General features: G+C 42.5%; 1 protein-coding gene across 19 annotated transcripts in view; it reads left to right on the forward strand.

Moving 5' to 3' along the window:
• Positions 1-13,418, forward strand: part of PPP2R2B (protein phosphatase 2 regulatory subunit Bbeta) — a 299,602-nt gene that overhangs the window by 232,252 nt on the left and 53,932 nt on the right. For all 19 annotated transcript variants that reach the window (XM_058677671.1, XM_058677673.1, XM_058677675.1 and 16 more), the window contains one exon: positions 9,170-9,347. In XM_058677671.1, coding sequence (XP_058533654.1) covers positions 9,170-9,347 — 178 coding nt within the window. The remainder of the gene's footprint in view (positions 1-9,169; positions 9,348-13,418) is intronic.

Raw genomic sequence — 13,418 nt, forward strand, 5'->3', positions numbered from 1 at the left:
TCGTGGTTTCCTTTAAAACTGTTCCACGTAGTTCTTGGAAAGTCACTACTTACTCCTAGGGAACAGTCGCCTGAGATGCTACTCTGCACACTAAGCTAGAGAGGACCCAATGGCTCGCCCATTTTCAAGGTAACTTGCCTCTTCTTCCCTCAGAGTGAATTCCAGTGCGCTGAGCTATGACGTTTAGCAAACATCTGCAGTAATTGTTCCTGGAGAATCACAAAGGTTGTATCTTAAAGGAAGCCAACTTTTTTGAATGACACTGGAGTCTGAAATTTCTAAGATTCCCTAGTCATTTGCCATTTAACGCCTCCAGCTGGAATAAAGTGTCCATCCAGATTTTCCACTGAGCCTCAAATATCAAAACACCTAAAACTTGAACTCTCCTCTTTTCAAAGTTGAACAGCCATGGTATCAGCTTTCTAGGATGGCTGGTTAAGAACAAGGAGAAGGGATAGAGAGCTGTATAGCATAAGTTGCTCCTAAGTTTCTTAAGGCTAGTTGTGTGATAACTTCCTGGTACATGGTAGATGCTCAAGAGATGTTTGATGAAGGCCCAAGCCAGTGCCAAGGTGTGGCCAGAGCATTCTGGAAAGAACTTCTTAGTTGACGGCTTGGAACACAATCAACTGCATGCCCCTAACATTAGCCTGTCATTCTAAATAGAAAGTAATCCCAGTTATCTGTGGCTGGACACCAGCAAGGAGATCGAACAAACATGGGTTTAACTGGATGGCAGTTTTGTTTAAAAGATCCCATAATGTTGATCGTGTTGATTAACTAAACAAACAAGGGCATTCATCCAAAGATTGGTCTATAAACTCAATGAGATTTAATCTAAGGTTACTGGGTGGCTAAAATTCATTCTTGTCCTTCTCCAGAAGATTCTCTCCCTCCGTCCTACCTTATCCTTTCCTCCCTCTCCCTCCCTTTGGACAACCTCATCTTCTCTCTGTTCCTAGCCTCCTAGCCTCCTAGCGAGGAAGTCAACTCTCCTTTTGTATTCTGCCTGGAATCTGTCAACTCGCTAGGGTGCTGGAGGTTGCCATGGTAAACACAGCTGCTGGTTTTTTGTCTGAGAAGTACCCTCACAAGGTGCAGGGAGTCCTCCCCTCCAGCCTCTCCCTGCTGTGCATTTTCACAGCTGTCTTTTCAAGTGAAGGCCTTAGGGCTTGCTGTTTTTCAGGGTTTTGTGCAGCTTTCATTGTGTGTGGCCAAAGTGGACCATAGGGGCTGCCAGTCTCCAGTTAGGTGAAAGATTTTTTGAAGAATTGCTGGTATGACTACCAAATAAGTCAGATGATGGTAGCATTCATTTGGTTAACTTGTGGTCTTTGGGAAGCGACAGGTGATCTGCACAGGACAGAGATAGTGAGAAAGAAGCCGTGGGGAGGAGGAAAACTAAAGAGACAGAAGGTGAAGGGGTGGGCTGTGCCCAGAGAGTATAAGGATAGGGAATGTCAGCAAAAAGATAGCTGTGCTGGGTAGCCTGAGCTCTCTACATATTCACAGTAAAATCTGTGCTCTGTCCTGTGCTGGCCACCAGCCCAACCTTTCCACCTCCTCTCCTTCTCACTCCTTGCTAGCCACAAAAGATTCTTTGTGTTTCTCCTGCTCACTCTGACGTTGGGGCCTTCACACATGACAGTCCCCCTGCCTTGAGTGTTCATCCCCAGAGAACCACATGGCTCCATCCCTCTCTTCATTTGGGTCTCTACTCCATGACCACTAACATGAAGTTATAAAATTTCTATCCACCATCCCTGTGTCTAACTCAGGTTTTCTTCCTATGTATATACACACAAGAACTTACATTCCATGGGAGCTTGGACACCATGGCCTGCCACCGCGTACCTTACACACACACACACACACAATAATGGCCCAGGAAGAAGATCTAAGAACTTTTCCAAGCCTCTAGGATGGTATTCTTTCCCTGATCCAATGGCCCTTATGTACAACACAGAATCCAAAATACGAGGCCAAGCCACCGGAAACAAGTGACATCTGGCCATGTTTGATTTGCCCAAAGGGCAGTTTCCTGTTTCAGCCTTATTGTTTCATTTGCAGTGGTGAGCAGTCACCAAAGTTCAGGAATAATCATGGACGGAATGCTTCCCCTGAAGGTGCACTCCTATTTGAAACCAGGCAAACAGGAACCCCCATGTAAGGTTGACTCTAGAGGGGGTTGAAGCTGCTCCCCTTCGGTAATGCCTGTAGATCCTGGCTGCCATGCCACCCCAACATTGCCCCAATCACATAAAAACTCTGCAAGCAACATGCAATGATGAAGTGAACCCAGGAGAGAGCTTAGGAGCAGTCACAGGAATCTTGCAGGTTCTATTTCTTCCAAGGCCCGTGGGTGGCCTGCTGTGAGCTCTGAAACCTCTATGGTTGGAGGAAGAAGCAGGTGTTATCATCAAAAGCTCTGGGTGTGGGGTGTGCACACAGGATAGATGCCCTACTCAAACACCTATAACACCTAGTAGAGATGCCTTAATCACAGCACCACTCTGTGGCATGTCCAACACTACCATTCTTATCAGCAGGATACTGATTATTCCATAAATTCTCCTGCCAACGTATGTGTGTTGCTTAGCATTTATAACAACTCACTCCTTTTGTATTTCAGTGTGGTGTGGCTCCATGGAAAAACCACTAACTTTGCAGTCAGGGGACCTGCAATTAAAATCCTGGCTAAACATCCAGTAGCTGGACGGCATTGGGCCAGTGACTTAACCTCTCTCTACCTGGATTTTTGCCTTATAATAGTAGTGCTTTGTACTGGTACCTCTTTCATAAACTGCTTAGAGAATCGTTTGAGATGATGTATGAAGTATGCTGGTCAGAGAGTAAATGCAGGCTGTATGTTTCAGGTAGCAATCCAAAGGGCAAAGGTACTTTCAAATCTATCACAAAGCCTTTTTGTAAACTTTATTTGGGGCAAGCATGTGGACTCCTTATTGAGTTTCTTGCTACTATGTACCCTGGAAGTTACAGGGCATAGCTCAAGTCCTTGGGTCCCTGTCACCTAGGACTGAGTTCCAGGCTAAAATAAGGTTTTGCGGGCATCTAAGAAGTAAACCTGCAGGTGTAAGTTCTCTCTCCCTCTCTTCTTCCAGCATGCATTCTCCTTCCCCGCCTTCCTATCCCATCATCTCACCCACTCCCCCTGTTATTACAGTAGTATAGTCCTTTAATAACAGTTACAAGTTTAACATTCTGCTGTTGGAATGCTTGATGGCATTGTAGGTATAGGCAAGGGTAGAAAATCCAATGTCACACTGTCAAGGCATATTTATCTGTTTCATTGGAGTCCTTCTTTTATTCAAGAGTAGAAATCCATCCTTCACTTCCCAGTATGCTAGTCTCCATTATATAGTTCATTTATGAGAATATGTGTGTATACATGTTTGCCTTATCTGTTTATTTTTGTATATTGTGAAAGTTGTCTTATATCAGACAGGGCATATGATATTTGTCCTTTTGGAATTAGCTTATTTCACTGAACATCATGGAGTCCATTTGTCACAAATGGTAAAATTTCCATCTTTTTCATGGCTAGCATGAAACACTTTTTTTGGGCTTGCCTCCTACCTGCTTTGCCACTGCATCTCCCTATGTATTTTCTGTCACTACAAAGGAACTTCAAAACGTTTGGGAAACTAGAAATAAAAGAGAAGTTTCTTCTGGTGCTAGACATTTTGAAGTTCATGCATACTAGGGGTCTTCCAAAAAGCTCACGGAAAATGCATATTTTGAAACAATGATGCATGGGTTTTCATTTTTTCCCACTATACTACCTTCTCTCCTTACTCCGTTTTTCATGAACTTAAGTTCCTCATCTTGTCTTCTGCTACACTTTCCTTAATTCTTGCCTTACTCACCTCCACCATGGGGCCTTTGGGCATCCTGTGTCTGGCTGGGACATTCTTCTCTCCCCTCCTGACCCATGCTCATGCTTCGCAGCCCACCCTAGTCACACTTAGGAAAGTTTCTGCAGGTTTCCTGAGCAGGCTCAACCCCTCCTTCACCATATCCCCTCTCTTGAAAGCACCTAACACATGTTATGCTGGGGTGATACAGGTTCGCACCCGTCTCCCTGACTAAATCAGATATGTGGCAGCAAGACCTGTGTCGAGTTGTGCTCACCCATAGAGCTCCACAGGACTTAGTGTAATGCTCAGTAAATCCAGCTTAGAGAATAGGTGGGAGCATGAACTGGAGGACAAACAATTCAAAATGCACCCCTCCCTCAGCTGCAACCAGTGTGGCCACTGGATTTCAAAAAGTATAACCAGAGCCTGGTGGAACAGGCAAGCGACCTGAGGTCTCACACAGCCTATGGGTTCTGTAATCAGGCCCAGGCCTCCCTGCCGCTCCCAACCCTGGCCCCCACCACAGAGTCATTGTTCTCTACCAAAGTCGGGGAGCACAGCAACGGCCCCCTTTCGTTCCCTTATCTTTGCTGATACTTGGAGGGTCCCAACTCAGCTTACATCCACATGTGAAGCCGCTTGTGGGTTCCGGAAAACCCGGTGTAATATCTGTCTAGAGCTCCATGTTTCCTCCAGAATGTTCATTTAACTCAAGATCTCCCTCAAGACCAAGCCAGAAGATTTCTATTTTCTGAAAGGTTAGACTATGGAGATGACTACACTTCACAAAGTCTAACCTTTGTTCTTGCCGCCGCCTCCTCACCCCTGGGTTGAAGCCAGTGCAGAAGTTGAAGGCTTAACCCCCCACCTGGGATCCAAGCAGCCCGCACTCAGCAGCCAAAGATGGTTTTCCTGTAAAGCAAATGGCTTGGAGTGTCTTTCATGCTTGCTTCTGTATTTCTAAACCACACCTGTGCTGTGCAGTACCTTTGTTGGCCTGTTTCAACATTGGTGCTCACTCTTTTTCCTAGGCACCAGAAATAAATGTCAAAATCAAAAGAATGATAGCTCACTGTTCCTATTTATTCAGAAATTCCTGTGTGGAAAGCAGTTTAATGGCCCGATTCTCTAATCTGCCAGAAGGAATTACATTTATTAGCATGTTCTCACTCAATCAGCAAATACTTTCTGAGCACCTGGTCACAGTGACCATGGAATTAGGGTCCACAAAGGACAGTTTGGAACTTTTTTTTTTAATAGAGAAATATATAGTACAGTATCACTATCTGTAATTATCCACTGTGCAATAGAACACCATAATTTCTTAGTCCTGTCCAGTTGTAACTTAGCACCTGTTCATTAACCTCTCCCTCCTCTCCTGTGCCTCTAGTGAGCACTGTTACACTTTTAACTTCTATGACATCAACTTTTCAGACTCCACATGAACGATACTTGTCTTTCTAAGTCTGTCTTATTTCATTTCACATAATGAACTCTAGTTCTATTCATGTCGCAAATGATAAGATTTCATTCTTTGATGGCTAAGTAGTATTGTATCTATGTAATTATATCATTACAATAGTATATACTTAAGTAATTATATATGGTTGTATGTAATTATACACCAAATTTTATTTATCTTTCAACAGTTGATGGACGCCTGGTGTTTCCATTTCATGCTGTTGAGAATAAAACTATAGAAAGCATGGCAGTCTAGAAGCTTCTTCTATAGAGTGATTTTTTAAAAATATTTATTTATTGCTATTGGAAAGATAGATTTACAGAGAGAAAGAGAGAGAGAGAAAGATTTTCCATCCACTGGTTCATTCTGTAAGTGGCCGCAATGGCTGGAACTGAGCCAGTCTGGAGTCAGGAGCCAGGAATTTCTTCCGGACCTCCCAAAGAGGTGCAGGGTCCCAAGGCTTTGGGTCATCTCTACTGTTTTCCCAGGTCAAAAGCAGGGAGTTGGATGGAAAGTGGAGCAGCTGGGGCAAGAACCTGTGCCCATACGAGACCCTACTGGATGCAAGGCGAGGATTTAGCTGCTAGGCTATTGTGCTGGGCCCCCACAGAGTGATTCTGTTTGCCCAATTAAAGAATTGGTGGATGATAACTAGCTCTATCCTGAATTTTTTTCAGGAGCGCCAATACTGTTTTCCGCAGCAAACCTACTAATCTACATTTCCATCAATGGTATCAAAGAGCTTCATTTTCTCTACAGCCTTGTTAGTAGGTGTTACTTTTGTATTCCTGGTAGTAGTCATTCTAACTGGAGTGAGGTGCCTTCTTATTTTGATTTCCATTTCCCAGCTATTAATGATATTAAGCATTTTTTTTTATAAACCTGTTGGCCAGTTTATGCCCTCCCTTGAGAAATTCTGTTTTGATCTACTGTTTTAGCTGGATTATTTGGGGGTCTTTTTCTATTGACTGGTTTGAATTCCTTATATATTCTTGATATATTCCTTATATATTCTTGATAGATGTATAACTTGTCAATGTTTTCCACACATAACCTGCTTCTTCACTCTAATGATTGTTCCCTTTGCTATGTGGAAGCCTTTTAGTTGGATGAAATCCTCTTGGTCAGTTTCATGCTTTGGTCCTGGTGTTTTGGGGAGCCTGACCTAAAAATTCCTTGTCCATTTTAGTATCTTTTGAAAGATTTATTTATTTGAAGGAGCTACAGAGAGGGAGATGAGAGACAGACAGAGAGGGAGAGAGAGAAATCTTCCATCCATCCATTGATTCACTTCCCAAATGATCACAACACCCAGGACTGGACCAGGCTAAAGCCAAGAGCCTAGAACTCCATCCTGGTTTCTCATCTGGGTGCAGGGACCCAAGTACTTGGACCATCTTCCACATGTTTCTCAAACATCAGCAGGGCGCTGGGTCGGAAGCTGACCAGCCTGTACACAAACTGGCATGTTTATGGGATATTGGCATCAAAGAATACAATTTAATCCACTGTGCCAAAACTCCAGATTTTTTTTCATGTCAATAGTTTTCAAGCATTTCTCTTTTTCTACTTTCTAAGTTTTTCTATTTTTGAAGTTTCAGATGTTATATTTAGACCATTAATCTATTTAAGTGATTTCTATACATGGTGAGAGATGGAAACTGACAGATATCCAATTTTTCCAGCATAATTTATTGAAAAGACTGTATTTTTAAGAGCTGTGTTTGTTCTTAACATCTTTGTCCAAGATCAGCTGGCTGTAGATAATGTGGATTTTCTTCTAGGATCTCTATTCAGTTGGTACGTAGATCTGTTTTTATGACAATACCATGGTGGTTTTATTACTGTATCTTTGTAATATATTTTAAAGTCAGGTAGTATGAAGTGTTCTCTGTCTGCCATTGTTCTTTTTTCCTAAGATTGCTTGGACTATTGAGGGTCTTTTGTGGTTCAACACAATTTAGTAGTTTTTTCCTAGTTGTGGGGGATTTGTTTCTGATTCAACCAGCTAGGAGCATGGAGTCTGTTTAGGTGTTCTATTTCTTCATTATTCAGTCTTGGTAAGCAGTGTGTCTAGAAATGTGTCCATTTCTTCTAAGTTATCTCATTATTCATTGTTGCTTATAAAAATCTCTAGTAATCTTCTGTGTTTCTGTGGTAACAGTTGCAGAGTCTTTTCTGATTTTGAGTCTCTCTTTTTAGTCTGCCCAAGGGTTTGTCCCTTTTGTTTATCATTTCAAAGAACCAACTCTATCACTGATTTTTTAAAAATTTAGTCTGTTTCATTTATTTATGCTCCAGTTGTTATTATTTATTCTAATTTGGAGTTTGATTTATTCTTGCTTTCCCACATCCTTAAAGTACAAAGATGTTGAGATCATTATGATTTTTTGAAGTAGGCATTAATTGCTATAAACTTTACTCTTTTTATTTTTATTTTTATTGGAAAGTCAGATATACAGAGAGGAGGAGGAACAGAGAGGAAAATCTTACATCCCCTGATTTATTCCCCAAGCAGCCGCAACAGCCAGAGCTGCACAAATCCCAAACCAGGAGCCCAGAGCCTCTTCCAGGTCTCCCACGTGGGTGCAGAGTCCCACGGCTTTGGACCGTCCTTAACTGCTTTCCCAGGCCACAGGCAGGGAGCTGAATGGGAAGCAGGGCTGCCGAGATTAGAACCGGCATCCATATGGGATCTCAGCACGTGCAAGGCAAGGACTTTAGCCACTAGGCTACCATGCTGGGCCCTAAACTTTACTCTTTGTTGCAGTTCATAGGTTTCCATTGGTTTTTCCAAGAAATATTGTAACTTTTTTTCTTTATTTATTACTTCATTCACTGGCTGTTCAATAGTGAGCTGTTTAATTTACATAGGACAGTTTTGTTTGTTTGTTTTTATTTGAAAGTCAGTTACAGAGAGAAGAGACAGAGATATTCCAGCTACTGGCTCACTCCCCAAATGGCCACTACAGCCAGAGCTAAGCCAGTCTAAAGACAGGAGCCAGGAAAAACTTCTGGGTCTCCACAATGGGTGCAGGGACCCAAGGCCTTAGACCATCCTCTATTGCTCTCCTAGGTCTCCAGCCAGGAGCTGGATCCCAAGTGGAGCAGCCAGGACCAGAACTTGTGCCCATGAGCGATTTCATTGCTGCAGGTAGAAGGTTAGCCTGGTGTGTCACCATTTTGGCACCCATAGGATAGTTTTGAATGTGAAAGTGGGAACTGTTGGTTGGTCATCCAATACAAGTATACATCAAGCTTTTCCCAAGTCAAGCAGGGCTTTCATGGGCATCTTACACCAAAGGCTAAATTGGAGCTATACAGTATTGAATTATCAAAAAAATTTTTCCAAAATGTTCTGAAGGATTTCGGGGACAGTTGGAATGTGATGGAGGTCTGCAAAGCCATGAGATTAAAAAAGATGAAGGATAAGTTAAGAAACTTAAAATTTGTGATAGCTTCGTTTTTGAAATAGATTTTGGTACCCACACCCACACACACGCACACATGAAACAACAGATCTGGAAAGTCATGGCCTGTGTGGAATCAAAGTTTTCTTGCAATGGTATCACCTGGGGAGGCCTAGGGGAAGATTTGAGTTTATAAAGATGAGATTCCCCATCAGAGTTAAGTGGTGGTGCTTTCTCATGAGATAGGAGTAAAGCTGAGAACAGTGGAAGAGACCAACACATGATGTAAGTCTCTTCCTCCCTGCAATTCAGAGCTTCTTTACTGTGGTTATGGTTGCCTATATGTCAACAAAAGATATAAGTGTGCACACTCTTACCTTCCTTTGGTACTAAAGTGACCTCTTTTTCTCACATCCCAGGTGCCTGTCCTGAGACCTATGGACTTGATGGTGGAAGCCACCCCACGAAGAGTATTTGCCAACGCACATACATATCACATCAACTCCATATCAGTCAACAGCGACTATGAAACCTACATGTCTGCTGATGACCTGAGGATTAACCTATGGAACTTTGAAATAACCAATCAAAGTTTTAGTATCCTTTCCTTGTGGCCAATGGCTAAAGGGCTTAAATTGAGCGTGTGCAGGTATGAATGGGGTTGGGGAATCAGATGGATTGGGAAGGAACAATCACAGCTGTATCACCTGGCACATAGAGAGAAGTTGTCACTTTGAGAATACTGGCACTTGTTATTGTTATCCTAACAATACATCTGGGGATATGCTGAATTACCAGCAGTGGGCCACAACTGGCTCTGGCGTGCAACTCTGAGTCAGTTGCTTCATGCAGTGACATTTAAATGGCATGCAGTAAAATTAGATGTGATTTTAGCAACAATAAGATAAGGCCCTAGAGTTGTTAGGATTCTTTCCTCTGTTACAATGTTCCTAAATGATCTATGTGGGCTGCCTAGAAACCTGAGGAGGTTTCTGTTGAATCATAATAGTGGCGATAATTATAGCTGCCATTCATTCAGTTCCCAGCACTTCTACTAAAAAACAAATATTATATCTCATTATTACTACTTTATTGAAGGATAATATGTATGCTGAAAAGTGTACATTGATCACTACACAGCTAAAAGAAATTTCACAAATCAGACATACCTCTGGCCAGCACCCAGGTCAAAAAGCACAACTTGACTAGCAATCCTCAATCTCCCATCATGCCTGCTTAAAAGTTTCTACCCACCCCCAGGTCACATTTGATATAACAACCCTATAATGTAAGTTACATTAGTACCTGTTTACATTTTAGAGAGTTCACAAAAATTACTGAAAGACTATGTAGGCCACAACTCACATTCCACTTTTAGACCCAGAGTTTCATAGTGAAAATTAACACCTTATTCAATCCCCTGTGATGTTTTCCATCTCATCAGAAACCTGACCCGTTGCTGTAATTGTTAGTTCTAAGTTTTATCACGCAGATAATGGAGCAACCAGCCTAGGATTCATTATAACTTCCCTTTCACTTGCTAGTCTGACCCACTCCCAATCCAATCTGTCCATGAGCCCTGCCAAAACTTCTCTAAAATAAATCCAAAATCAACTTCTATCTCTCCTCCTCTCTCCCCAGCCTACACTAATGATAGCCACTGTTGCCTGTCACCTGTGTGTCGGCGCTGGTCTCCCTTCTACCTCTCTACACAGTATGTGCCCACATACCACTGGTGTGGAGCTTTTAACATGCAATCCAATCCAGGTATCATTCTTTCCCTGCTAAAAACACTGCAGTAACTTCCCATTGAGCTAAGAATAAAATCCAAGTTACCTTCAGCCTCTAAGATTCTACACATTCTGATCTCTGCCTCCTCCTTTAACCCTCTGTGATTTCCCTTTTTCCCAATTCACTCTACTTCAGTTAACTACACACATTTATGCTCACAGATAAACCTTGCTGCCTTTGTTTTTACTGTTCCTTCTTTCTGGAATGCTGCATCCCCAGTGTTTACAAGGCCAGTAACATATGATTCTTCTGACCTCTTTATAATGTTACCTTCACAGAGGAATGTTCACTCGTTTAGTCTTATTTATTTTTTATTATGGCTACAAATAATACCTTATCCTTCTCAGCTTCATAGTACTTAACATTGTTCAAAATGGAGTTTGATTGTGTGTTTTGGTATCCCCACATTAGAATGTAAATTTTCTGAGAGTAACGGCTTTGTATGATTGTTTACTGTATTCTAGTGTTTAGCACAATGAAGTACAGGGATGAATGCTTAGCTTAGCAGTTAGGATGCTGGGTTAGGAAGCCCACATCCCATATTGGAAGTACCTGGATTGGAGATCCAGCTTTTCTTCTGAATCCAGCTTCCTAGCAATGCAAATCCTGGGGGGTGGGGCAGAGGGTGATGGCTCAAGCAATTAGATCGCAGCCACCTAGGACAGCCCTGGATTGAATTCCCAGTTCCCAGCTTCATTCTGGCCAGCCCAGCTCTTGTGGGCATCTGGGGAGTAAGCCAACAGATCCTTCCATTGTTCCGTCTCTACTCCCTGCCTCTTTCTCCCCTCCCCTCTCTCTGCCGCTCAAATAAATAACTTTTTATAAAAACACTGAAATATAAGAAGCAGCTTGGACATATTAAGTTTAAAATAGTAGTAGATCATCAAACTAGAATCATCTAGTAGACAGTTGATCACAAAATCTATCCTGGAACTTTTATAGTAAAACTCTATGTTCTAATATAAAATAAATCCCTATAATGGCTCAAGCATGCAAAAGATTATTTATCTTATTAAGATTGACAATTCCCATCAGCAGCCAGCCTCATTCAGTCAATGATTCAGAGACCTGGCCTCTTCCATGTTGCATCTTTCCAAGTCACCATACTTACCTGCAGCAGGACAGTAAACGGGGAAGGTTGTAGCAGACCCCCCTAGGAGGATCTTAAAACCCAGGCTCCAAAATAGAATGCGTTACATAGGCTACAACTCAACCTCTTGGCCTGTTGTAACTGTGAGGCAGGCTGGAAAATGTGGTCTAGCTGTGTGCCCAACACACCAAAAAGGAACCCATTTTAGGCAGTGGGGGTAGCTGGTTAGCCTTCAGTTGGGAACTCTAAGAAGTGACCATCAGGCCCCTGTCTGGCATCTTGTGTTGATTGCAGAGCAGATGTGACATATTGTCTGGACCTGGGAGAATCTGCCTGCAGATTCTGCCTGGCAGCACAGCTGCTAATAGAATGAGGATGGGTGATGGCTAGCTTTCTCTTTATAATCCATTGCAAGAGCCAGAAATCTGCTAAGGCGCGGCTGCCTGTCACTGTGAGCTGCTGCTTTCGCCAGTATGGGTGACACGTTTGCTGAATTTTGCCTCCAGGCCTTCAAGGGGGAGGGAACTTTCTCTAGGCATTTTGGGAGACAGTTGCCTTGGGGAGCATGCAGAGGGAAAATATTAATAGCACAGCTGAGGTTCTATTCTGCAGATGTGCAGCAGCTTACCAGATGCTGGTGTACAAATGAGCTCACGCCATTCACCCTTAAAGCAGCCATGTGTAAAGTAATCATTGTCGTCGTGAGAGTGATGATAACCACTGTCTACGCGGTTCCTCTCAACCAGAATGCCCTAAACACTGAGCAGCCTGTGCAAGCCAGCACTTGTTTGCTTCTCATCGCTGAAGTATAGCCACCTCCCGGGTAGCAGGCAGCCATCCTCACAGCAGCTCCAGAAAGACACAAACAAGGCATGTCTTAAATAAGATGCTGCTTAGCACCTTTTTGTAATGTCTCTTCTCATCTGTACCTTTTCCAACACAAGACATAGGTACCACTGGGATGGTAGTTAGGTGAATTGCCAGCAAGCATCTAATTGAACTGAGTGCTAGCTCAAGTGTGGATGGCTAGGTTGTACCTGCTCCCCATTTGCCTGGCATAGCTTTCTCTTGAGCCCCACATCACAGCCCAGAAACTGCCTCTTCAGTGAATCCTTTCCTTGCCAAATTAGCTCAGGTGCTCTTTGCCCTCAACCATCAAAGCTCCTTATACAAGCCTTTTTTGTAGCAATGACCTTGTAGGATTTCTTACTGTATATTTATCTCCCCATGTAGACTGACTTTCTGGAGACAAAGGGCCCCATCTCTTTATCTTCGTGTGCCCTGCGCTTACACAGTGCTCGGAGAATAGTAGGTACTCAAAAAATCTTGGCTGAAGGATAAAAATGCCTTAAGTAGCACATAAGGGCATTTTAAAATATTTTTATATTTTATAAATAATGTAATTATAATAAATGTTAGAGAACACAGCAGTCATAAAATTCTATGATTTTATAGATACTAAAAAATGCATTTATATTTCAAAGTAACTGCATGAAAGTACAAGTTAATACAAGTCTTGGTCAAGAATGCGTTTAGAGAATATTGCCTTCCAGTGACAGGTTTTTATTGTGATACTGGCATTATGGTTAAGATCTCAGGCTTTGTGGTCTAACAAACATAGACACAACCACTTCATGGATATGCCTGGTCCAACATGTTCCTTCATTTTCCCAAGCTTCTATTTCCCTATTTCAGCATCAGTAGAGAACTCTATCAAAGAGGATTATTAGGAACACACACACACTACCATCACCACTACTACACATACCACACCACACCACACACAC

Source organism: Ochotona princeps, chromosome 19 (assembly GCF_030435755.1).
Source record: "Ochotona princeps isolate mOchPri1 chromosome 19, mOchPri1.hap1, whole genome shotgun sequence".
NCBI classification, from domain to species: domain Eukaryota; kingdom Metazoa; phylum Chordata; class Mammalia; order Lagomorpha; family Ochotonidae; genus Ochotona; species Ochotona princeps.